We start from the raw sequence: 25,633 nt of genomic DNA, 5'->3' as shown, positions 1-25,633 counted from the left end.
ACTTTATTTCCCAAACAACGATTTTTATTCATATTTTAAACTGAAGTTGAATGTTTACCCATAGTAAATGTTTACACATTAAGTGTAGAAGTGAAATAATTAAACTGTAAATCTTACTGAAACGCACAAACACAGAGGAACCCTGCACCAACGAATACTAGTGAACCAATTTAGTGCTTTTAACATCCATCCATCCATCCATCCATCCATCCATCCATCCATCCATCCATCCATCCATCCATCCATCCATCCATCCATCCATCCATCCATCGAACCAATCTTTTTCCTTCCTTCCTTCCTGTCTTCCCTCCTCCCTTCCTTCCTTTCCTCCTCTTTGGTTTTGTTGCATCTAGAAGGTTTTTGCTTTGCTCTTTCCTTTTTACTTTTATATAGTTATCCTGATCCGTAACCGTGGCAACGGGATGCTGCTCTTGCAGCTGGGAGCTGCTGATTAGCACCTCAAAAGCTCAAATAACACCTGAACTACAACTCCAAATCCCAGAGGAGCTGGAAAAGAGGCTTCCTGGATGGAAGACCAAATCCCCGACTCCAGCCTCTCTCTGCTTCCTGACCACACGGCCAGAAAGATGAAGGGGGAAAAAAAGCAGCGATAAAGCCAATGAGGTGAATGGTGTCATATTCCTGTTAAATATTTTCTTGAGCTGTTCGCATGTCATGGTGACAATCACCAGACTGTCACCCTGAAGCAGTCTTCAGTCAGAGGTCTCTTCAGACTAAGACTGACTGCTACCGGAGATCACTCCTCCTCCTAGCATCGCCGTCCACAACGACTCTTTGAAGACACTTAGCGAGACACGTTACAACATTTTTATTCCATTTGGGATAAATATTTAAAAAAATCTTGAATTGAATCGAATAAACTTCTTTTTTAATAATTTTGTGTTTAGTTGTTGGTTACCTAAACCAGCTCAGAGCCCCGCTCATCACCGCCTCTGAACTGTTCATCGTATCCAGCATCATCCGCACGCGGCGTCCCTCTCGCACACCTGAGAGGAGAGGAAGAGCGCGCGGAGTATGCTGCCACGTGCCGCGCGTCTCGCGCTCAGCCAGTTTCTGCCTTGGACAGTAAAAGAAGCGGCGCGCGAGCTCACGCGGCAGCAGGCGAAGTTTCGTTACAACCCGCGATGAAGTGGACGGACTGACCGCAAACACAGCACGACATACAGAAGGAGAAGGGAACGTGTTGCTTGTTTCCCCCCCCCCCCCAACGAATCTGCTTTACGAAGGTAAATTATTTCCGACTACTTTTACTTGAGCGTTTCTTTGGAAATGTAGCTTTTCTTGACTGTTTCTAAGCTGCAACAGGAAACGTTTGGCTTTTCTCTTTACACTTAAAATGAGTTGTTGACAGTCAGCAACAAAAAATAGTCGCTTACGGTAAAGCAGGAATAATAAGTGACTTTTTCTGCATTCCTCTGTGACGAAAGAGGTGTTATTGTGGTAACAGTACCTCACACAGCATTAGCGAGGACATCACTAGACCACTTGCGTTCTTTTTACTAGATTGAAGGAGTCGTTCTTTGCCGTCGAATCTTCTTACCCTTACATATAAAGAAAAGCAAACACGTATTTTTAATAGTTAAAAGTAATGTAGTCGTTTTGTAGCGCCAAACGTTAGTGTAACAGATTTAGTTTCCTGAGGAGAGAGGAAACCGAGAAACAGGAAGAAAAAAAAATAGAATATAGAATAAAATATCACAAAGTTAGCTGTGATATAAACAAATTTTAATCCACGTTTCATCTGAAGCACAAGTATTCCTGCGCCATTGGAGACACTTGTTTGTAAACGGAGTTCAGATATTTTCTTCCACTATAACGCACTATTTTCCACCAAGTCTGTGTGGTTGACTAAATGGTTTAATGTGGGAACACGTTAAAGGTTTCAGCACCATGGATAGTGATTTCGGTTTAAACAAATGAGCCAAGTCAACGGAGCTGATCAGTCATCTTGACTGTTGTTTAATTGAGAGTAAATTATTTATTTGTGAATACATATTCAGCTCGGGAAAGTGACTCAGTACTTTTTCAAATCGCTTGAACAGAAACTACTGATAAGTAAGTGTGTTAATTAGTTGCTGGATCGCTTATCAGCCGTATTTTCATTTCACTAGAGGAATGCTAAATAAATATTACCTATAATGTTATGATCTGGGGGATCCATAGCATAATTTAAACTGAATTTAATTGAAACAAGTATTTTTAGAATCAAGCATTTGCACTCTGCTGGTTGGAAATGAAAACTCAACAAACAGCCTCTATTTAAACTGAACTAGCAGATTAATTCAAGGCTGTTTAATCTTTTTGAATTTATTCCCATCTTTCCCAGGATTTGGGGATTGATTCAATCAATGCAAACTGCAGCGTTTTTGTTCTGCTTTGGCTTATCCTTGAAATACTTTTTTTCTCTAGTTAGTTAGTTATTGCAGAAATGTTGCACGATTTACATCACAAGATGCACACTATCGTCATTCAGCACAGCTCCTACCTGGCTTGCTGTTCTGAAAATACTTTTCGTCCTCCTCACCTCTGCCTTTGTGCCTTGTTAACATCACACCGTTCACAGGTGTCGGCATCGCCAAAAGATTCACGTTGCTATGGGCAACCTTAAGTAAAAAAAAAAAAAAGAGTAAATGCCTGAATCACAAATATCATACTGCGAGAAAAAAAAAATGTCACAAAAGTTGATCGTATGTAATGCTAAATATTTTGAATCTGTAAACTGTTGCTGTGTCTTGTGTTGTGCCTAGTCGGACAGCTTGGTCAGAATTCCAGCTTGTTTTAAAAAGTTATCCGCTTGTAAAGTGAATTCATGTTTACTGCTCAGAAGCAGCCAGTTCTGGTGTCAGTGAGACGTTTAAAAACAAAGTCAGAGGATTCACACAGATTAAGCGAAGCTGTTTAAAAGAAAAGCATATTTTTCTAAGACGAGTCTTTTTAGTCCGTCTTTATGCTAGGGCTGAGTGGTTTCCATAAAGACACGTTGGCAAGGCATCTTAGAGACAAACGCATTGATTGTTATGAGGAAAATAAAATGGTCAGAAAAGCTCCCATGTCTACAACAGAGGAGTAGTAAGTTGCAATTAGTAGTAAAGTGCTTTGCCAATATGACTAATAATAATAATAGTAAAAAAAAAGCATCTCTGTGTTTGGAAGAAATGTTATAAGTGCTACACCTGTCAACATTAATAAAGACAGTTAGCAGGTTTGTAATTTATCCTTACAACTATTGGGTTGCAAATGTCAAATAGAAACTGGTCAGAAACCATGCAGAAAATATGAAATGCAATGCAAAAATGTAACAGTTTTTTTCCCCCTGCGGTATTAAAAATGGCCTGATTATATCTCTTTATATTACGGTTCTAATTGGATGAAGTCAGTTTTGACCAGTCAAAGATTTACAAAATCCAAAGATTGGAAATGAGCCTCAGGAGTCTGATTAGGTAGATCTCTAATGTCTATACAAGATTTCTTTTTTTTTTTTTTGCAAAACTTATTGTCATCTGGCATTAAGTACTTTAAATGGTTGCTGTTTCATTGTTTAAATTCTTCTTTTGTCAGATGAAGGTCTGGTTTCCATAGAGCTCAGGATTTTTTCTTCCTCATTGAGTATGTAAGTGTTTCACGTGTCTCCAGGAACAGCCAGCTGAATATGTGTGCACTTAAACACATTGCTGTAAGTAAACATGCTTGTTTTGTGGTTTTGGCAGTATTCATAACTCTAGATCTCAGGTTTTAATCAATCATCCAGAAGAATTGAGTGCACACAGAATATGGATAAAAAGTGAAATAACTAACTGAACACTCTTAACCAGATGTTCCCATATGATTCTTGTCCTTCTTTAACGCACATGTCCTAACATGTAATCAGTGTCTGTTTGTTTTTTTAATAATTCATCATGAACGACGTATTTATGTAATATTTCTTCGCCCTGTTTTTGCTCCATCCTATCTTCCAGCATTTAAAATGCGCTGCCAAACAGAAAGCCTTGTTTTGGGAATTGCTCATCTATCCATTCATGCTTAACTAATTTGGAGGCTTCTGTGTGTGGCGTTGCCTGGCGACAGGGCCATGTCAAGCTCTTATAAACGGCAGACTTGTTCTCCCAACAAACACAGGGAAGTGGATGTTAGTACCATTGCTTTGGGTCACCGTTTTTTATGCCACTGTCATTTATTGTGTTTTTTTCTTCTAGACGTTGCTTCTGAGGTAATTTTACATGAAAAGACTTAGTTCCAGTTGTGGAGAAAATCATTTCGCATTAAGTAAATACACATGATTGTCACAGTAAGCAACACTTGATCGTGGAAGGCCTTTATTGATAGTAAACAGAAGTTAATGATTGGATTTATTCCTGCCATTAACTAACTAGAAAGGGATGTAAAATAGGTAACAACAACAACATTAATATTCTCGTTAACTAGCCTAATATGAAATACTTGTTTAGAAGAAAACTTCAAAGTTGGTCTTTTTGCCTTTTGGCTCAAGCTAGTCGCTGAACATGACACAGACTGCGCAGTTCTAAAACTCAGAAAATCACGGTACATCTTTATAACCGACTAAAGAGCAGTAGCAACTGAGAAAAGTTCAAATGAAACAGAGCAAAAGAGTGAACCAGTCGTGTTGCAGTGACTGGTCAGAAAAGAAGGAAATACAAAGAGCGTCAAGGCGATTGGTCAAATTTGCGGAAAAGTTGCGATGACTGTTGAAAATTGCAAGTCCACGCGAAATTTTGCGACTGATGAGTGAATTTGCATTAATAGTTGCACTCGCCACACCTGACTATAGTGATAACAGCTTAAAATCTGAATTGTTAATGACCTCAGAGTCCAGAAGTCCATCTAGAAAACTTACAGAGCTTTCTAGCGTAGGCTAGACCCCCCATTCAATTAGCTGTTTACATACATGCAAATATGTGACCCACTCAGGATTTTACATGGATTACAGGGATTTTTTTAATGTTGAGAAGATGCGAAGGTGTGACGCATAAATTTCCACTTCCTTCCCTGCCTTGACAGCTTGAACTTGCACTTCTCCACTGTCTTCCTCTGTTCTTTACCAGATGAGATGTCGTAAGATGCGTTCCCTGCAGCGGAGCTTAAATTTCGATGTGTACTCTCTGATTCTGGGAAGGCATGCCCTCGAGGGTTAGCCAAGGCATCTCCAAAATTAGTCCGCTGAGAAATTATTCTGGCTTGTTAACGCTCTAATGGAAGAAAGCATTAGTGCAGGAGATAAAGAGAAAACTGGAAGCATGTTCCACACATGATGGAACGCAAGTTGAAACATGCGGAGAGGAAATTAGTTTTCTGTGGAGTCATTAAGTGCAATAAATATATTGCTGAGTGTAATAAAACAGCTTAAAGAGATAAGTTGCCTACCTAATAACCTAACAAAACACTGTTTGATTTTAATATTGTTTCATCTGGGTTATTTGAGATATTCCTGCCATTAACTAACTAGAAAGGGATGTAAAATCCCGTTTACATCTCTTTGTTAAAGAACAGCTAGCACAGTTTGAAGAATCAGCACCATTAGACTCTTCCTGAAAGGCTTCAAAATGTTGTACAAACCCAAAAACATTTTCAGTTTTTGTGTCATTATAAACTCCAACTTTAATGTCTTTTTGAACGATTCACATTACATATAAGCACAGATTCACACATATAATGTGAAAGATTAAGACTTTGTAGAAAGGCATTTGGCTGCAGTCGGACCCGCATGTCTCCTCGGATGTCTCTGAACAGCTCTACCACCGCAACAACTAATTTGTAACTTCAAGTTCAGTTAAATTAGAGGGAATAATCTTGTGTGAAAACATTTCACGTCTTGCCACAGATTCTCTCCTGGAGTTGGGTCTAGATTCACTGTGGGGATGGTGTGTTCAGGGTGCTTTACAGAATTTATAGAATTTCAATGGTTTGCATCTTCTTTGACATTTTTCCGATCCCTTCCATGGCTTGTGGCAAACGTCAAAGGGAACTGTTTTAATGACTTTCTTTAAACTGTAGTCATCTTCTTGTCACTTCTTTATAAAAGCCAATAACTGTTTACACACTGGAAGCGGGAACAATTATTAGTTGTTCAGTCAACAGAGCTCTACAGCTCCTCCAGAGTTACCGCAGGCATATTTTCTGATTCAGTTTTTTCCCTAGCCTGTCTGCTGTGTTCCTCATCCATCATGATCCTGTTTGTTCACTGATGTTTTCACTGAACACAGGTTTTTATAACGAGCTAAACAAAACCTCACAAGACTTTTCAGAGTTTTATTTTCTAAAAGAAAAATAAAACTATGTATCCTTCCACTCTCCCTAATTTACATACAATTTATTCATCACAATTCTATACATTCAGCTCTGGAAAAAGGCCACTGCATTGAACCCCATTGAAAGCCTCATGGTTATTCCACCACATATTGATTTCTGAACTCTTCCTGAGTTAAAACATTGTATTGTTGTTTCTAAATAAATATGAACTTGTTTTTTGTTTTTGCATTATTTGAGGTCTGAAAGCACTGCAACATTTTAGTTATTTTGACCATTTCTCATTTTCTGCAAATAAATATAACATTTTTGCTTGAAATGTCAGAGACATGCTGCCAGTTCATAGAATAAATGAACAATGTTCGTTTTACTCAAACATTTACCCATCAAGAGTAAAATCAGAGAAGCTGATCATTTTAAGTGGTCTTAATTTTTTCCAGAGCTGTATGTCTATTTACACACATTCATAAAACCTCCTCTCCATTTTCATTAATTAAAATAATGAAAACTCTGCACACTGAAATGCTAACAGTCTAAGGTATTGCCACATTGATTAACAACCTTCCATCAACAGCATTAGTCTTGATGGGTTTATTCATGGAGTGACCTTTAAATCTCGGTACCTGCCCACAGACGTGTCCAAACAATTTGCTTCGGCCAACTGGTTAAAAGAGGCGGACTTGATAAGAGAATAAGAAGATGGTATTTGAAATATGAAGTTATTTTGTAAATATTTGCTTCCTGACTGTCATACCCAATCTTTCTCTGTACAGGAAGTGATCCAGTGTAGCAAATTCACTTTTCCTTTGTCAGATGGAGCTGGAGCCCCTCTGAACACTGACTGGCATTAACTTCAATAAGCCGTTGGTCCTTTTGGAGACATTTGAGCTGCAAACAGAATGGCAATATCTCAGGAAAGAAATCCTTTTACTAATTTTTAATCAGAATGTTCTGATTTTGAGAGCTAGGATCCTTTGGCAGTTGAGAAGAAAGAAAAGACCTGTCATAAATTATGTATCTATTGACTATATTATTGCAAATTCTAGAAATAAATTTGCTTAATGAAAAAACGGCTATCTCGAAAAAACATTTTTCTTTAAAAAAATTTGGCGTTAGGATGAGGAATCAGTGTATTTCATAAAACATTAATGGAAACAATTTTTTGGATCTGGAGGATGATGGCACGGCATGTCTTTTTAATGACTTATCACGTGAACCAACTCATTCACTTGTGATTTTCTTCTGTAATGGAAACACCGCAGTCTGCTTTCTAAGAGACCTGGTGGATTCAGGGTCAGAGGAATCGTCTGTTCTGTTCTGTCCTGACATGGACCAAATGTGTGGTCCGTCAGTGAGACGAGAAATCACAAAGTCAAGCAAGTGGTAAAACACAATCAGCCTTAAGCTACATCGAACACCGAGTGAACTCCTTCACCTGTGAAGCTAGTCTGTGTTAAATGGAGCCTTTCTGGGTCGTCATGGCAAACGTGATTAAGTCTCTGATCCTGTATGTGAATCAACTCTCATTGCAAATGTGAGACTCAGACTGCAGACAAATGTAAATGCTACAAAGGAGATTAATCGGCCATTCAGAGGTTTTAAAATCACAAAACCGACTCAGGCTGTTTTACAAAACATTACAAACCAGGACTGTACAATATCAAGAAAATATGAAGTTATGATACTATTGCTGAATATTGCAATGATGATATTGACTAATGATTAACACATACATTTCCTTTACTTTCTTTTCCTTCATCCCAGTGTCACTTAATACCTGTGAGCTTTACCATATTGGTCACTAAATAATCATCAAGAATGCAAGGTTTCCCCCTGCTAAGACGGTGCTCTGGGCGCTAGGGCAGTCATTCAGCAGGCCGCCATGTTTTTGTGTTAAAAAATTTTTTTTAAGTTGACAGAAAATTTGAAAATATCACCTGATAATTATGCATTATTGTAAGACTGGAAGATTGATACCTAAACACCAACTTTAAAGTCTTTAAAAAGGCAATAATTAAAAATGCTAAGCCTGGTGGGGGCACAAGTAAAGCCTGGTGGCCCACCAGGCTTATGAATGGGCATCGACAGCAGTGAAAGTCCATCCAGCATATGATTGGTATGCAGCGTTTACATGTGTGGCACTTCAAATGCAAACATCCAGATTTCCCTTTGAACTTTGAACTTGACCACGTAGCTCCAGTGATTTACGAGACACTAAGATCATGGCTGCATAAAGTTTCTGGGTCACTGACATTAGTTCTGTGATTTCAGAAGTTTAATTTCAAGGACATGTTTATGTTGAGATGTTGACATGCGTTTTACTTGACTTGATCATAAATTTACAGGTAGATTCAAACTCTTTTCCATGTGTGACACGCTCTCATTTAACATCTGAGTGATGGGGACTTCCAGTTTCACTCAGCTGAGTCTGGGGCCTGATGACTTATCGTCTCTCTCTCTCTCTCTCTCTTGCGCATTAGGGCCGCCCCTGACCTTCGGCTTGCCCTCCCGTCCCTAGCAACGTCACCTAACAGGAGCCAACTCACACAGTGTGATTGGCCTGTCCACATTGGAGGCAACAGAGGCTCTGCACTCACAGCCATGCTCTTGCAGCCACAGAAACTGGGTCAACAAGCATGCCAGAAGAGATCTGCTCTGTGACACTGACATACCCCTTACACAGAATTATACAAACAAACAAATTCAAATTAGGGAGCCAGATGTCTGCGGTGTGATTTCTCACTTTGGACAATGCAGTACGTATTTCAAAGCTCTGGTTAGACGGTTAAATATTTGAATCAAGGAAGCATGGCTGGGATGACTCAGATGTTAAACCTGATCATGAAAATTTAGATCTCTTTGTTTTCAAAGCGGCCACTGCTGTGTATGTGTGTATTTAACTATGCAGTATACAAAGATAAGCATTGTCCAACAGCAAGCGCAATCCAATCGACATCTAGTCCTGAAACGATTAATTGGATTGATTGTGATTAATCAATTATTAAAATAATCGTCAACTAATTTTGTAATCAATTAATCATTAACTGGAGTCCAAAAATGTAAAAAAAAAAAAAAAGACAAAAAAAGAAGCAATTTTATGAAAGAACAACACACTCAGAGCAGCAACTATGCAAAAACTGTAAAAATATGCATCAGTTATTTAAGATAATAAAAAAACATTTTGTTCTACCAAAAGTGGTTTTATTTTAGCTTCAAACTTTGTAAGTAAATATCTTATTATGGACCTTTTATTATCTAATTATTAATCGAAAACATAATTCACAGCTTAGTGCCGCGCAGTGTTGATGCGAAGTCAAGCAGAAAGGGCTGAGCTGATGTTAGAAGTTTGTTTTTTTCTGCAGATGCGTCCAAACGTGCACTAAAGGAATGCTATGCTATTGCATTTTAGGAAATAAAATGTTTATTTTGTCATTTAAAAAAGGAAATTAAATTATTGCAATGTTGTATTTAAAAAGCTTTTAATTGAAAAAATCTTCAGAAGGTGGCAATTTTTGTATCCGATTAATCAATTGATCATCAGAACAATCGATAGCTGCAGCCCTGTCTGATCTGACTGATCAAAACCTTTTAGTTTTTGAAAAAGAAAAGTGTTATTTTTGCTTGAGGCTGACCGGAGACTGTGTGCACATTAAGAAAGGAGACAGGACAGACATTGGCCTACTTTTTGGTGATGATGTGCCCTTTACTCCAGCAATGGCTTATGTACGTCAGCCTGACTCGATATCAGCACGGCCTCTGGGCCCCAAGGAGAGATGATCTGTGTCAACTTACTTGTGAAAGCATAAAGATCATTGGTGACTTTAAAGTTGTTGTTTTTTATTTTATTCTTTTGCTGCTTCCATTTATGAGACTCCTTGAAAGGTACATTTCACTTCACTGACATCTATATATAATATAAGTACCATATTTGTTATTCTATCATTAAGCGTTGCAAAAATTCTGCTGGTCTTTTTTCCCCCCCCCCAATTGCAGATTAATGTTTATTCAAGAAACAGGGCTTTCTTTCCCCCGTAAGCCTTCGTAATGTTACTGAAAGCTTTCATCCCAGTGGCTTTGAACATTTAATGAGAAACATTTCTTTATAAAGATAATATTCCTTTCTCCCAGCTTAGATCAGTTACCATACACAGACTTTTACAAAAGCAGATCAATGACAGAGATGATTAAAATTCATGAAGGCTTTACTATTGTGATGCTGTGTGGGCTCTGATGGGTATGTGATTAAACCAGGTATACAAATTCTGATTTTATTTAATGTGACCAACTCCTTTGTAATTCCAAAAGTAATTTTAATTTTTGTTCATTTTGTCTCATTTTCAAAATATGAGCGAGTTGAATGAAGCCTGGATTAAAGCCCAACCTGTTATGATTATTTTTACCCCAAAATAAACGTTTAGTTTTTTACACCAAGAGATGCAAGAAATTGGCTTCAAACTTTGAGAAGCTAATCTTAACTCTGCTGCCTAACTCTCTACTGCCAGGTTGTGCACTGAAAAAGTCAGCAGAGTCTCATCATCTGTGAAAAGCAAAAATAAGCTTGAGTCACCTTAGTGACCCAAAAAAACAAACAAAGCAAAAACAGAGATGAGCCTCGTTTTATTTAATGGAGTGTAACTCTTTGAAATACTTGATTAGGTTGAGTGGAAGCCACGACTTCAACACCCATTTAGCGTGAAAACTGTTTTGTTTCTAACAGGTTGGTCAGATACATAATATTAATGTGACTCTCATGGCTTGAGTTGTGTTGAAATTGTCTTGTTAAACATTTTTAGACATATTGTACAGTTTGATTGTGTGGCTCTAACAAACAACAGATACGTCTTGAATTGATCCTGCTAAATCACAGGTGTCAAACTCAAGGCTCGGGGGCCAAATCTGGCCCGCCGTAGCTTTTTATGTGGCCCTCTAGACTCCAAATTACATCAGTGAGTCTTTCCAGTTTTTCGCAAATCTGTAAAATTCACGCAAAAACAAATTTCCACTTTTTTCCCCGATTTTACTGCAAATTTTCTCGAAATTGAATCCGTAACTGATATAGCGAGTGGTAAAGAGTCACATTTAACGTCATGCATCAGCGCCAATATTGTAAAATTCCTTACAAACATTTCTAAATATTCTTCACAAAATGTCAACTAAAAAAGCACTAAAACAATCACAAAGTCCTGTAGGAACAGCTATTTATTGATATTTTAACAGTTTAGTTGGTTTTATTGATATATTCTGGCAAGCCGGCCCTTTAAGAACATTCAGATTTTAAATAAGGCCCAAAATGAAAATGAATTTGACACCTCTGTGCTAAATCATGACTGACCTGCTGGTAGTCCTGCTTTTTCGGCTTTTAGCAAGAAAAATTTTGCTTTAGCAAATTATTTTTCTTATTAGTTTAATCTACTGATTAAAAGCAGCATGAAACGTAAATATTAGCTATAAGACTGTCTTTTTTTATGCTCATTTTGTTCAATATGTGAAACTTGTTTAAATCATTTTGTGTGTTTTTCCTTTTGTTTGGTTGCAACTGAGTTTTACTGCTGCAGTACTTCCTGAAAAACACTTCTAGTTTAAGAAAGGTTTCGCACTTTTACAAAACCCATGCTATAAAAGTTAGGTTTTGAAAATCCTTAGTTACAGATGGGAATGTGTCTTAGCTTATTTTAAAATAGTGTATACCTACTTGCTAATAATCTGCATTGTTTAGATGACTAAAGTCCGTCCTGGTTATTACTGGGCTATTCACTGATTTCCTCACCAATTCTGTCTCCCATTTCAAACACGCATGTTGTTATTTTGTCACTTCTGACTTCAATTTCCTTTATGTAAACAAATCATTTCATGCTTGTGTACGGTACTTAGAGCATTGCACATCAATTTGTAGGTATTGTGGGACATGGAAAATATGATGTGGCTTTCAAATAAAAATGTAAATGTAGTTGAAAAGGTGTAATAGCATCTATTGATGTCTAAATGCTTTCATAAAGTTGTTGGGGTTGATAAAGTAGGCGAATTAAACCCGACCTGCAACGTCTTTGTTAAATATATAAATCTAGTTTACGCTTTAAATCTACATCTACCCTGATGTAATAAATACATTTTTATTTAGAAACAATAAATGCTAATTGGCTGAAAACACTTCTGATGATTTCCATCTTTAAGGGCAGGAACTATGCAAGAAAAGGTTTTTGTGCTGTTGAACTGAAAACTGCCTTTTGGGCGAATGCAGCACACAAGAAAGTTTATTGAGCGGAAAAAATCCATTATGTTGCATCTTGAGTCTAAACAGCTTTAAATAAAGCACTGGCTTGGAGAAAGTGAGTGGTCTGTGATTGCACCACTGACACAAATAGCTGTTGTTTAATAATAACCCTTTGACATTAATGCTGGTGCTTTCACTGGTAGTGAAATCATTGTTTATGCAAACTCCCTACAATATATACAGTAACTCTGCAACTATGTGTTAAACCTACAGTCAGTGATGGCATAGTTACTTTGAAAAAGTTACTTTAATCGAATTACTGATTACTCCTTGAAAAAGTAACTTAGTTAGATTACCGATTACTTGATTTGGAAAGTAACTAAGTTACATTAAAATTAACCTTTTTAGTTACTTTCAGCAGCTGCTAACCATCAACGCTGAGAAAATTACATTGATCTTTGCTGATACTTAATTGCAAGTTATTTTATAATTGTAACATCAACAATATAACAATATATTATATATCCACTTATTATAAGGTTAAACTGAAGGGGAGATTGTTTAATGGTTACAACAGTACAAAAAAAACTTCAGTAATTTGTGAATGTTTTTGTGTGTTCCAGTGTTGTCTGGAAAACTAGAAATAGGATTTTATACCCCTCCCCCTCGTTTGCTGTCAGCACAGCGCTCCTCCTGCCGCTCCACAACTCAGATGTCCCGCTGCACAGATTTGTGACACTTATCTTAATATTAATAATTATAATGGCATTTAGTTGCACAACTTTACGGACTTTTTCATTCGTGGCTGTTTTCACGTTTATCGCGCTGTTCAGATTAGTCTCGATGTTTGCAGTTTGCTTGTAATGAACGGAATTGGCGACCGAATCTCAAAATAGTTCCTTTTCAGGAACAAAATGCGCATCTTCCTCCATTTTTTACATTTCTGTCGCTGCTGACGCTGTCGTGTAGAAACGGGGGTCACTCCCCGAGACGAGTAGAGGAAATAAAATGAAATTACAAAAGAAAATAGTAACGCACAGTAACGCAAAGTGATTTCGATAAGTAACTGTAGTCTGACTACTGGATTTGAAATAGCAACGCGTTAGATTACTCGTTACTGAAAAAAGTGGTCCGACGTCAGTAACACGTTACATAGTAACGGACATCACTGCCTACAATCTCCTGATAAATTATGTATACAACCTAAGCTCTATCTGTGTACTTTATAAGGATGTTCTGCGATGGAACAACACAAGATAGGGCACAGCTGTGAAAATGTTTTTTCAATATTTTTTCAAATAGGTGTCTCCTTTTATTTATTTATTTTTTTGCTGTAATTAGAGCCTCAGCTTTATTAGTGTGTCTCTCACCAACTTTCCAGATCTAAACAGAGAAAAGGTTACCTATTCATCTAGCAAAAGAATCTCAAGCTCTGCCATATTGGTGACTGCACATCCATGAACATCAGTTTTCAAACCTGACCACAAATTCTTAGATTCTGTGGTTCTTTCTGACACAGTACTGTGTTTTGATCTAAACCCTGCTATAATCTACCCTTTTTATCAACACTTCTGATTTGTCCTCTACACACCTAAAGCAAAATGTCTCATGTGGTTCTTCCAGTAATGTCGTTATTCTCTCCACTCTTCCATAAAAGACAGATCTGTGGAGTAATAATTGTCCCACTTACAGATCCTCTCACCTCAGCTGTGGATGGATGTGTGTTTGGCTGCTCCATTATTTACCAGTCTCCATAATGGCCGCCTCTTCTGATTAATGTTGTTCTTTTCCTTCCTGTCATCCTAGAGTGACGGCCACATCCTGGCAGGTTTCCAGCTATAACCGCTCTCATTCAGCTTTCAGATGATGACTAAACAGAGCTCTATGAAACATTAAAGTTTTGCTTTACAACCTAGCCCTGCTTTAAACTTCTCCACAACCTTCTCCCTTGAATTTCTTAATATGTGCTATTTGTGTTGCTCTGTCATATAAAATCATATACATAACATACTTAGGTTTTTGGTTGTATAATGTGAAAAGTTTCTGACATGTTATATTAAACCACTGTTTTAACTTACTTTAGACTTAATTAAACTGATGTCTTCCTTTAAACCAGGTTTTAGTAAGTTGGATATTCATAGAATGGATGATTAAATTATGGGCTGCATGCAGGGCCGGATTTACAAGGATGCGGGTCCCTGGGCTGGAGAAAGCTTTGGTGCCTCATCCACAAAGAAAGAATTAATTAACTAATACAAATTATCGTACATTAATAAGTAGCCATATACATCAGTTCATACTGATCCATGGTAGTTTTAATGGCCTGTGGCTCCATGTTGTTCTAAAAAAATGCATTATAATTTAATTTATTTATTTTTTATATTTATTTTTATAAAAATCCCGAAATATTCATACAACTCACCTGATATGACCCTGTGAGTTTTTTTTATTTACTATTTTATTTACACAATGTTTGCAAAACACATATTCATTAAGAAAAAAGAAACTAAAAAACTGAAACCCCCAAAAAATGCAGCCGTGGGCTACTGACCCTGTAAACAAAGATTTCTTTACCCTCCAATCTTTCTTTCTTTCTTTTCATAATTGCAGAAGTATATATTTCAAATGTGCTCAAAATACCTTTTTCTCCACACCTCATCTCTCCTGCTGATCTTTCCTCTTTGTCGTAGCACCAGCTCACGTCTCAGACGGCACTTATATGAAAACACATCAGCTCTAGTCTGTCGGGGGATTCGTTTTCTGTCGTGATACAAAACGTTGATCCACCGAGAGCCAGATGTGAAATGCCAGATTCAAAACCCTTTCACACGTTCCCCTGCGTCCTCCCAGCCTCGCGGCGTCCTCAGTTGCGGCGGCACACTGAGAACTCATTATGTGAAATCATTTCTTTTCACCCAGCCCGCCAGGCTCCGGCTCCGCTTTCCGGAAAATGCTGACTAAAGCCACCAGCTGATCCACACGCATTCACATGATGGCACATTTTTCAGTCTTTTTTTTTTTTTTTACTTACTTTAGGAAGAGTGCATTATTTCTTAAGAAAATAAAAACAAAAGAGACAAGCTCAGGTTCTTGTTTGAGCGTAATCAGTGTTATGATTTATACTGCAGTCTTTTCATGACAGCAACAAAATGATTTAGTCAGCTAGAAAAACATTAAACGATCTGCTTTCATAAAGAATAGTCACTTAACCCTCTGGTGCTGCACAGTGTTATTCAATTCAATTAAGTTTTACTAATCCCTTCTTGTATGCATTGCCTTTTCTCCATTTGCTACAGATTTCTGTTTGTAATGACAAGTATAACTGTGAATCAAACTAAGAACTAATAAAGTGGAACAGATAAACTTGATAACATGAATACTGATTGAGCTTCTTACTAGTAATTTTTTCTTTTAAGAAATAAGAGTTAATATTGTTTGTGCAGGGCAGGAGGGAGTAATAAATTGCACTTGTAATATATTTTTTAGACTCAGATTTGTGTTACTTTGGTAAATTTACAACATTACAAAAAAAGGAAGCAAAATAAAATGATATTTTATAAACTAATAATTTACCAAAAACAGAACAGGCTGACGCCAAAGCTAATACTTGCCTACTCTATTCAACACAATAACTGTTCATGTACATACATTTATGTTTAAATATGCATGTATATGTAGATATACATGCACATTACATGCATACATGGTCACACAATACATACATACATCTACATACCAGTATAAGCTTTTGTAATTTTACACTTTGAGGATCTTTTAAAGCTCACCAACATAAATGAAGATTATCGTCCAACTTTTCCCACAGTTTCACACCAATACCCTTTGTACAATGCTTTATACATGTCAGGATTGGGTTTTCTCTGTGTGGATTTGAGTTTTTCTGTGTGTTTATTTTGGATTTCTGTGTCTTGAATCTACGTGTTGTCCTGTTTACCCCTTAATTGTTCCCAGGTGTGTCTCATTCCATGATTACCCTCTGTGTATGTAGCCCCACCTGTGTTCCTTGTTCCTTGTTGGGTCCTTGTATGTGTCGCACCAGTCTGTCGTTTTTGTCTAGCTGTCCAGCTGTCCATTCGTTTACCTGTTGCTGCCAGTGTTGAGCTTTAACCTTCCGCTCAGCTGTGCTGCCTGGTTTTTGGACTTTGGATTTGTGCTTTCACCATTAAATCACCATTTATTTTCTACAACCTGAGTCCTCCTCGTTCTGCCTCACCACCTCCACCACACTTCATGACAATACATCATTCTCAGTATTTTATAGATGCATAAATATATATAATGTCTTTACATTTTAAAGTATAACTCTGAATAAATCTTTTTTTGTAACTTAGCTAGTGTTTCAATAGTTTTCTTTGCTTTTCTCGGTATTCCTGAGCAATGTGACAAATAGGGCACAACCAAGGAGGAAACCTTTTTCCAATAGTTATTTCAAAGCCAACTGCAAGTTGAAGTAACAATGGTGTGTCCCTTCCTGGTAAACATTAGCATCAGTGTGTGACTGCTCTGCCTTTCCTCCCTTCTCCCAGCTCCGCTCTCTGCCAGCTCCGCTCTGAGGCTGCGGCATGAGCCTATGCGGCAGGAAGGCGCTGACGCTGCTGAGCAGCGTGTTCGCCGTCTGCGGCCTCGGCCTGCTGGGGATCGCCGTGAGCACCGACTACTGGCTCTACCTGGAGGAGGGCGTCATCCTCCCACTCAACCAGAGCACCGAGATGCGCATGTCGCTTCACTCTGGCCTCTGGAGGGTTTGCTTCCTCGCTGGTGAGTTGGCATGAAGTCGGAATGAGCGACGACATGAAGCAAAGCGCTGAAGTGAATCTCCTAAGTGCAAACTGATGTTGAAGTTGGATGAATCTTTTTTATTTTATTTATTTATTTCATTTCGCCTAGGAAGCAATAATAAAAGACATGCTAAGTGATAACTATTCAACTGGCAGAACATCTAGTGAGGCGGAGAGCAAACACAAAAACAAAAAGAAACATTTCAGACGTTTATAGTCACTGATTCCTGTGAAAACATAAACTTAACTCAGCAGCTGGGGTGGGCGATATGGATTTAAAGTTTTATCCAGATATTTTGCGATACTATTGTGATAATGATAAAAGAGACAATAACAACTATTTATTTCTTCGTTTTCAGTGTAATACGCTTCTTTTAGGACACCAGTCACTTAAAGAAGTGTGATTCGTATCACTGAAATGCTCCCAGTAACTGCATTTAATCATATTTTCAAATTAATTGATATTTATTTCTTCCCTCATTAAAGAAACAGTGGAGAATATGGCAAAATTAACACTCCGGACAGTATGGACAGTTTTGGGGAGGTTTTAAGCATCATTATTTAAATTTATCATGATAACGATAAATCATAGGAAATTTATCACGATAAATTATAAATGATAAGATGAACGCCAACCAGTACACACCAGGGCTGGTTTCATTTTACTTACTTTTCTTTTCTTTTCTTTTTAACGCTCAATTTACAACAGTTTGTAAATTGTTGTGCAGTAACCAGGTTACTCAAAGTGAAATGTGTAACTTTTTCAAATTATTTAACATTTTGAGTTTTAGGGTCTTGTAAAACATTTCCTCTTTTTCTCTATAAGGATGGTATGACACATCAAAATACGTCACACTAGGCATTTAAATTATGACATTATGTTATCCTTATTGCCTTTTATGCAATTGGAAGAATTGATGGTGATATCTAATGGAAATATCCAATATACTACCAAGCGAATAATTGGAGAAAACGTTTTTTGCTTGAGAAATACAGATGTTTTTGTTATTTCATATCATTAAAACGTTGTCGCACAATAAGCATGACATCACAGTCGTTTTTGTGAGTGTTTTTGTAAGAACAGCTCAAACCCCTTCGTTAGTGTGACCTATACGTTTTTTTATAACGCAGTGCCTATTTGCTATTCCATACTCTCACAGCTTAAAAGTTCAAAACTTTCATGTAGGGCTGAGGACAAGGAAGAGGAGGAGAATTGGAAACATATTTTAAATAGTCTAAAATATTTACGTGTGATCACTAAATCAATCTCGTTTGAAGCATCAAATTTCTTCCACATTTTCAGCTGCGTTTCTTTCCTTATTTCCTTTCTTTTCTTTTTCCACTTGAATGTTGCAGGTACAGAAGATCAGTGTCTGTTTGAAGCCGCTGAATACTTGAGCATGTTTCTCTTCTTCTTCACTTTCTGCTCCTCATTTTAACCAGTCGCTCAAACCTTAATGCCTGTGTGTGAGCTTCTGCTCTCGCAACTGTCAGCTATTTTTACTCCGGCTGATCGATGGTTGCTCATGACTTCTCTCCTCACAGCTTAACCCATGACTGACTTACAATCTGTGCCTCTAGAAGTTCCTTGGACTGATACTGAAAAAAAACAACATGTTCTTGTTCCTTTGAACTTTTCCAATAAGATAGATAGTTGTAATTATTTTAGTTATTTAATGTATGGCTTTAGACGGTAAAGATTACTGTTCCTCCCCTCAACTGTATGCAAAAGGCATGCCTGGACATTTTTAAGAGCACTAACTATTAGTTATTAATCTTTTCTTAGAGACAAAATCCTCCAGGCAACTTTTTTCCCAGAATAAACCAGGTATTACATTGTGCTTTTACTTTTCTGCAAGCTATGGAAACTGTACTGCTGTAACACATCTGTGTCTCAATAAATGAGAATTTCAAATGATCAAAATGTTTTTATCCCACTAATTCAATTCATAATGTGACACGCAGTAGTAGGCTTCATGTGCTTCTGTTTGGTCATTTTTCTGATTTTAGTTTCAGCTAATTAAAACTCAAAACTTTGTTGTTGTTTTTTCAAGCAAACAACCTTAATACAACAGGAATGAATTTTCGTTTTTATGTTTTGAAGGGTTTATTACGTCGTTCACCTCGTAAGCTGCACATTGAGTATCAGCTCAATCGAAATAACTTTCGTTGTTCCCAAGGGACAACTTCAATTCAATACAACACATGTATTTAACAGTAAATAAGGCTGTTTACATCTGTCAGAAGGCGTAACCTTCACTCAGCCACAGCACCAGATGTAACTACCGTCACCTTCGATCGTTTTTATACCAACAACCTGAAACAGATCACGTTTATCTCTCATCAGTTCTTCAGTGACGTCGTTTGTTGCTGCATTTCCGACGAAGACGAATCTTTCAGCCAAATCGATGTCAGATTGACTTCACAATTTAACTTTCAAATTTGCTGCTAAATTCACAGTTGCTGGAAAGCGTAACAAGCGAGAATTTCAAACCAGGCCACATTTTCTCACAAACAACGGCAAGTGAGATCAACACGAATGTTGAAACGTGGCCTCTTTTTTAGCTTGCAGCACAAACGTTGCATGTATGTGTTGTAGATTTCAGTCAGTTCAGAATAACAGTGTTTTCTTTCTCTCGTATTTTTTTGTGTGTGTTGTTGTTGACTGTGTGGGTTTTCATCCCAGCGGGGAGTGATCAAAAATAAACTAAGTTCAGCTGCAGTCGATTTCATGCTGGTACATCTTGCCCGTTTTAAATCACACGCTGTGCTTTTCTTTCCCAAACTTTAATGGAACGGGGACGTTTTCCAAGAAAATCCAGCATAAACATGAACACAAATGCAAAGATGTGAAAAAAAGTATATCTACTACTTTCTTTAAAAAACACACACACACACACGCCCAGCATGCAGTGGTTTCAATTACACTTCATTTTATCCAATTAAGTTTGATCTATAATGTCCGAGGAAAGGAATATGGTCCCTTTTTTAACTCTCTACATTTATCATAAAAGTCATCATTTTTCTTTTATCCTGCTCACATTGCTAATATTGTGTGTTTTTTTAGCTATGACCCACACATCTGCAGGTTTACCACCATCATGATTAGTCTGTTTTTTACATGGTATATTGAGTGAAGGTGTCAGGAAAAGAGAAAAAAAATATTGACTGGGTCCACTTTTCCACTGTACAGCTCCATTAACCTCTGACTTGTCCTGTTTTAATCACTTAATCATAGTAAACATGCATCCAAATCCAGCTGTGATTAGATAACAGATGTTATCCTAGGACTATCCAGGTCATGCTCAGCAGCAGGCCACACACATTACCCAGAGGTTCAGTGAATCTTTTAGAGGATATTGAGTGGCCTTATTTGGTATTTAGCTATTGTGTTGGTAAGTATTTGACCCAGAATCACCAATTAAAACCTTTTTGGTCAGATGTTCACGCTAGAGTTTAGATTTATGGCTCAAGCCCGAACCTGAGCCAACCCGGGTCGGGCCAGAATTATTTTTTTGATGGTTGGGTTGGGCTTCTGTGGTGGTTTTAATAAGCCTGCAATACGTACAGCACAGAGAAAAACAAATGAGAATGTACATTATAAAGTTGTCTGAATCTACTCATTATAGTGTAAATAGAGTCGATAGTTTGACCTGTGGACATGAAACTAGGTAGGGAGCAGAGGTTAGTCAGACTGTAACAAACACAGTGTGTGCGTGCGGCTCCGCTCTTATCAATCACACATCCCAGAGGATTTGCACTTGACTCACCCTGCAGTTACAGCCAGCCACAAGAAGGGGCTGGAAGACGTTAAACAAAAGCTAAGAACAGGAAAAGGTACACCGTTTACTTAAATGGTGGCCTGAAATAACATAATAATTAAAATAACATATCTGATTTACTTATGGCCCGGGTCTGTTCAGGCTCAGGCACAATATCTACGGCCTCAAACGGGCCCAGTCGGATTTGTAGGGCCCGCTCTAATTCAGGCCTAGTTCACAGCCGCCATTAAAATCCATCTTACGGATTTATTTTACTCAAGTTAACTGCCTCACATGTAAACAGGCATGTAGCTTCTTGACTGAGTCAGACCACATCCACGGTTGTGATAAAGGTTTCTAAAACTTCACAAATACAGTGAATCACTTTGACTACATTATTATTTATGCAGTGACACAATAGCAATAGGAGCAACTTGCAGAGACCAGTTAACACAACAAGTATGGTTTTGAAGTGTGGGAGAAAGAACTTTATTAGAAATCTTATAAATTATTTTTTCTGCCTTTATAGCCCCCTGACTATACTGATTATACTTTTAACGACCATTTTTTTATAGCATAAAGTGAACAACAAAAAACTAAAGCGTTCTAATATATAGTTGTATATTTTTAATTCATGAACCCATGCTAGTTAGATAAGTGGAATGACCAAACCTCACCTCTTCTGATGCCTCGCTGTGTTTGGGGTTAACAAAGTGCTGAGGAAACACATTTAGTGTCGGGCTTTACAGAGTGCGTATAAAAAAAACAAGGTGTTAAATTCTAATGTTGGGTTTTCTTCAAAAGCACATACTGACAGCCGAAGCTGCGCCTTACATCAGCCAGCCTGTAGAGATGATATTTCTTTTCAACATCACTTCCTGCAGATTCACAGATGGCATAAATAGAAGCTCTCTCACCCAGATTCACAAAATGTTCTCGATCCAGCAAAACGTAGGTGAATGCTAAATGTTTCCCAACGAGGCTGAGTCATGCTTTGTCTCATTCAGGAGGCAAAATTGTGTAGTCAATTATGAAAAGTTTTCCTGATTCACGTTAATCTGAATTGAAAAGGTTTTCTTCTTGTTTTTCCTTGATTTCAGGCGAAGAGAAAGGCCGGTGTTTTACCATTGAGTATGTGATGCCCACTAATGTCCAGATAACGTCTGAGTCCACCGTCAGTGTGCTCAGTAAGTATTCACTCACTTCAAACTACACACAGCATGAATCCAAACTGGATTTCGTTTCAAAAAGAGTTCAGACTGGGGTCAAGTAACCTAAAAAGAGACTCTGGTTTTCCTGGATTTAAAAGCAAAAACCCAATGAGACATACTAGGAAGTCAATCTTCAAGAAGGTCGTGTTGTTTTAATATACGAACGGAGGAACGAACCGCTAAAAATCTTTAAACTTCTTCCTCTCAGATGGACTTTTTTTTTAAATACTTTTTTTTTTCCTGTCGTCTTAGAGATGATCCGCTCTGCTACACCGTTTCCTCTGGTCAGCCTCTTCTTCATGTTCATCGGCTTCGTGCTCAGCAACATCGGCCATATCCGCCCACATCGCACTATCCTGGCTTTTGTTTCCGGAATCTTCTTCATCCTCTCAGGTACCTTGCGTAGAGTCCAACAGTAACGCGTACCGTCATCTGCATCAAATCAGTGATTACGATTCCTGCGAGAAGCGTCACTGACCCGCCTCACGGCGTCCCGCAGGTCTGTCTCTGGTTGTCGGTCTGGTTCTGTACATCTCCAACATCAATGATGAAATGTTGAACAGGACGAAAACTAGCGAGGCTTACTTCAGCTACAAGTACGGCTGGTCTTTTGCGTTCGCCGCCATCTCCTTCCTGCTGACAGAGGTGAACTTCATAACTAGCCGTTTCTGTCTTGGTTGCCACGGTTTCTGTTTAACGGAGACTTACAAATGTTTTCATGGCCCTTGTGGTTTTGCACATCTTGTCGCACATCAAAGAGTTTATTTAACTCTCTGATGTTAAATATCGAGAGTTTATTTAACAGACCAACACAAATTAGTACAAATGGGGAAAAAATGTTTTCATGTCTTATACAAATAAAAAATGAAAAATGCGGCATGCGTTTGTGTTCAGCCCCCCCTTACTCTGATGCCCAACAGTGTAACAAATTGCTTATTGAGAAGTCACGCAATCAGACAGCAAATGTGTGCTACAGAATAAAAAATTTAATTAAATTGACTCTAAACTTACAAAAAGAAGTACAATAGGAGGGTGTACATCAAACATACAGCATTTGCATGTGTTAAAGTGGTCCAGTCAAAGGCTAAACCTGAATCCAATTAAACATCTGTGGCAAGAGTTGAAAATATTTGCACTTCATGTAGACTTAATCAGCTTGAGCTTTCTGTAAGGAAGAACAGACAGAGCTAGTAAAGACATACCCAGAAATCCTGAGAAAGTTGGGAGCTGAATGCAAATATCAACTGTATCAATAGCAATAATAATAATAACAATAAAGTTATTTGAATTTTGACTGCAGTGTCACTTAAACTCTTGGGACTTGACAAGACAATGTCTTGTGAGCGCCCCTTTAACGTTGAAGACAAGGTCGCCCAGGTTGACCTTGACTCTCCTGTGTGTTTCCCGGCTCTTCCAGACGGCGGGCGTCATGTCGGTGTACCTGTTCATGAAGCGATACACGGCGGAGGAAATGTACCGGCCCCATCAGGGCTTCTACCGGCCCCGCCTCAGCAACTGCTCAGACTACTCCGGCCAGTTCCTCCACCCGGACGCCTGGGCGGGGCGTGGCCGCAGCGCCTCCTCCATCTCCTCCGAGGCCTCCCTGCAGATGAACTCCTCCAACTATCCCGCCCTCCTCAAATGTCCAGAGTACGAACAAATGTCCTCCTCACCCTGCTGAGGCGCCAGACCCACATCACCGCTCCACGCCAACACCGATGGGGGGTGTGGGGGTTTATTTTATTTTTTTCTGCCCACGCTTTGGCATTTAGTTGTCAAATAATTTGATATCATCCATTTTGAAATCCTTGCTTTGGATGCTTGTAACATTTCCCTTTGCTCTCTCAACTGCTCCGTTCGTAGCTTTGAGTTTGGGGCTTGAAAGAAGCAAAGCATGAGGCTACTCTATGTGCTTCGGATGAAAGAGGAAGGTTCAACTCCCGCTCTGTTATTTAATGACTCATGCAGACTTTGCATGTTACACATGCACAAAAAAAAAATCCAAACATATGGCTAGGAAGTTTACATAGAAAGCATTAACCAATCGGTCTTGTTGCCGACTTTAAGGAAACTTTCTCAGGAAAGTTTATTTAATTTAAAAAAAAAAAAAAGCTATATCATAAAATTTCTTTACAAGCTGCAGTTTACTGCTGCAAATGTGTCACGCAGATTATTTTTCGAGCATGTTTACATTATGTTCAGAACCACATTGTAGAACAAACGCTTTGAATGGCACAACTCTGCGGAGATCCTCTCACACCACGTAAAATCAGCTTTATTATATAAAACTCCCTTTTTTACAAGCAAGTAGTTTTACGGGCATTACATGATGGGAGTGATTATGAAAAGTGGTGACTGATATTTATGTAATTATTGTCTAATATCCATTCTCAGAGTATTTCACTGTACATTCTCATGTTTGACAAACCTTCGGTCAACTTCCAGAAATAGAAACGTTTTTAACCTCACTGCACTGGCATTGAGAGGAAACTATGGGTTTTGCATTTTAAACGACTCGTGTAAAGGTGTATTAAAGCTGTTATTTGAATTCGTGAATGACTGTTTCAATTTAGGCATACTTATGTGTACTTGCAAAGCTAATATATATATATATATATACTGTATATATGTATATGTATAGCTTTTACCTTGCTTTCTCGACTTATGGTGCAAAAATGCACAGTAGCTTTACTTTGTGAACCAGAAAATGTGTTCTTAGCCCAGCAAATTGGTACAGAAGGTGAAGTGAGGTAACATTTCTAAAGAAAGCAAGTAATCTGTTGATTGTGGTCATCAAGTCAAATGGATTTGTAGATGTAGAGTGTGATAAGACCAGAGGGAATGTGTGGTTATTCATGTTTGAAGTGGAATGTGATTGGGTCAGGTGGAGTTAAGAACTATTTTCATATAAAATTGTCGTGAATGTAAAATGTGCCGAAAGAAAACACTGCTAAAAGAGATTTCCTGCTTCGAATACCTCCCCAGACGGGATAGTATGCAGTATTAACCAAATTACAGAGACATATTTTTATAACGGATCACCTTGTAACATCATGCCTACATGTGTGGATTTAATGCAGCAGCAAGCGTTCACTGGACACATATATTTAGTCTCGTGCAATCATTTTGCGTCAGTTCGGTATTTTTATTGAAATTATTGTTACTATATAATGTTGCATGGTGTGAACGCCACGTGAAATTACTGGTTTGTAGCATTCAGTCGCTGAAACGCGACACATTCAGTGCATCACAAACCGCGCCGAGTTCAACTCTCGCTCTCGAGCACCGTTCTGGTAGGCTGAGCTGTAAACAAAACAAAAAACAAGTTGCTCATTTTAAACTCTGTACATATTAAATCATCGGCGTGTACAT

The 25,633-nt window shown here is 38.2% G+C and overlaps 1 protein-coding gene and 1 long non-coding RNA gene across 2 annotated transcripts in view; one reads left to right on the top strand and one right to left on the bottom strand.

Annotated features, from left to right (window-relative positions):
- LOC116719538 (uncharacterized) overlaps positions 1 to 16,082 on the bottom strand; it is a 36,852-nt gene extending 20,770 nt beyond the window's left edge. Inside the window, exons 1-2 of the long non-coding RNA XR_004339212.1 lie at positions 15,134 to 16,082; positions 2,546 to 2,624 (exon numbers count right to left, since the gene is read on the bottom strand). This is a non-coding gene — a long non-coding RNA (uncharacterized LOC116719538). The remainder of the gene's footprint in view (positions 1 to 2,545; positions 2,625 to 15,133) is intronic.
- LOC116719537 (voltage-dependent calcium channel gamma-5 subunit) lies at positions 788 to 25,577 on the top strand. The gene is made up of 6 exons (XM_032562075.1): positions 788 to 1,247; positions 17,054 to 17,269; positions 22,151 to 22,237; positions 22,514 to 22,654; positions 22,761 to 22,906; positions 23,679 to 25,577. Exons 2-6 carry the CDS (start codon positions 17,074 to 17,076, stop codon positions 23,940 to 23,942), a joined length of 834 nt encoding a protein of 277 aa, XP_032417966.1. The 5' UTR covers positions 788 to 1,247; positions 17,054 to 17,073; the 3' UTR covers positions 23,943 to 25,577.
- Positions 25,578 to 25,633: the final 56 nt, after the last annotated feature.

Source organism: Xiphophorus hellerii, chromosome 5 (assembly GCF_003331165.1).
Source record: "Xiphophorus hellerii strain 12219 chromosome 5, Xiphophorus_hellerii-4.1, whole genome shotgun sequence".
Taxonomy (NCBI): domain Eukaryota; kingdom Metazoa; phylum Chordata; class Actinopteri; order Cyprinodontiformes; family Poeciliidae; genus Xiphophorus; species Xiphophorus hellerii.
Note: the sequence above shows the minus strand (reverse complement) of the source record. Positions and strands in the feature narration are given on the sequence as shown.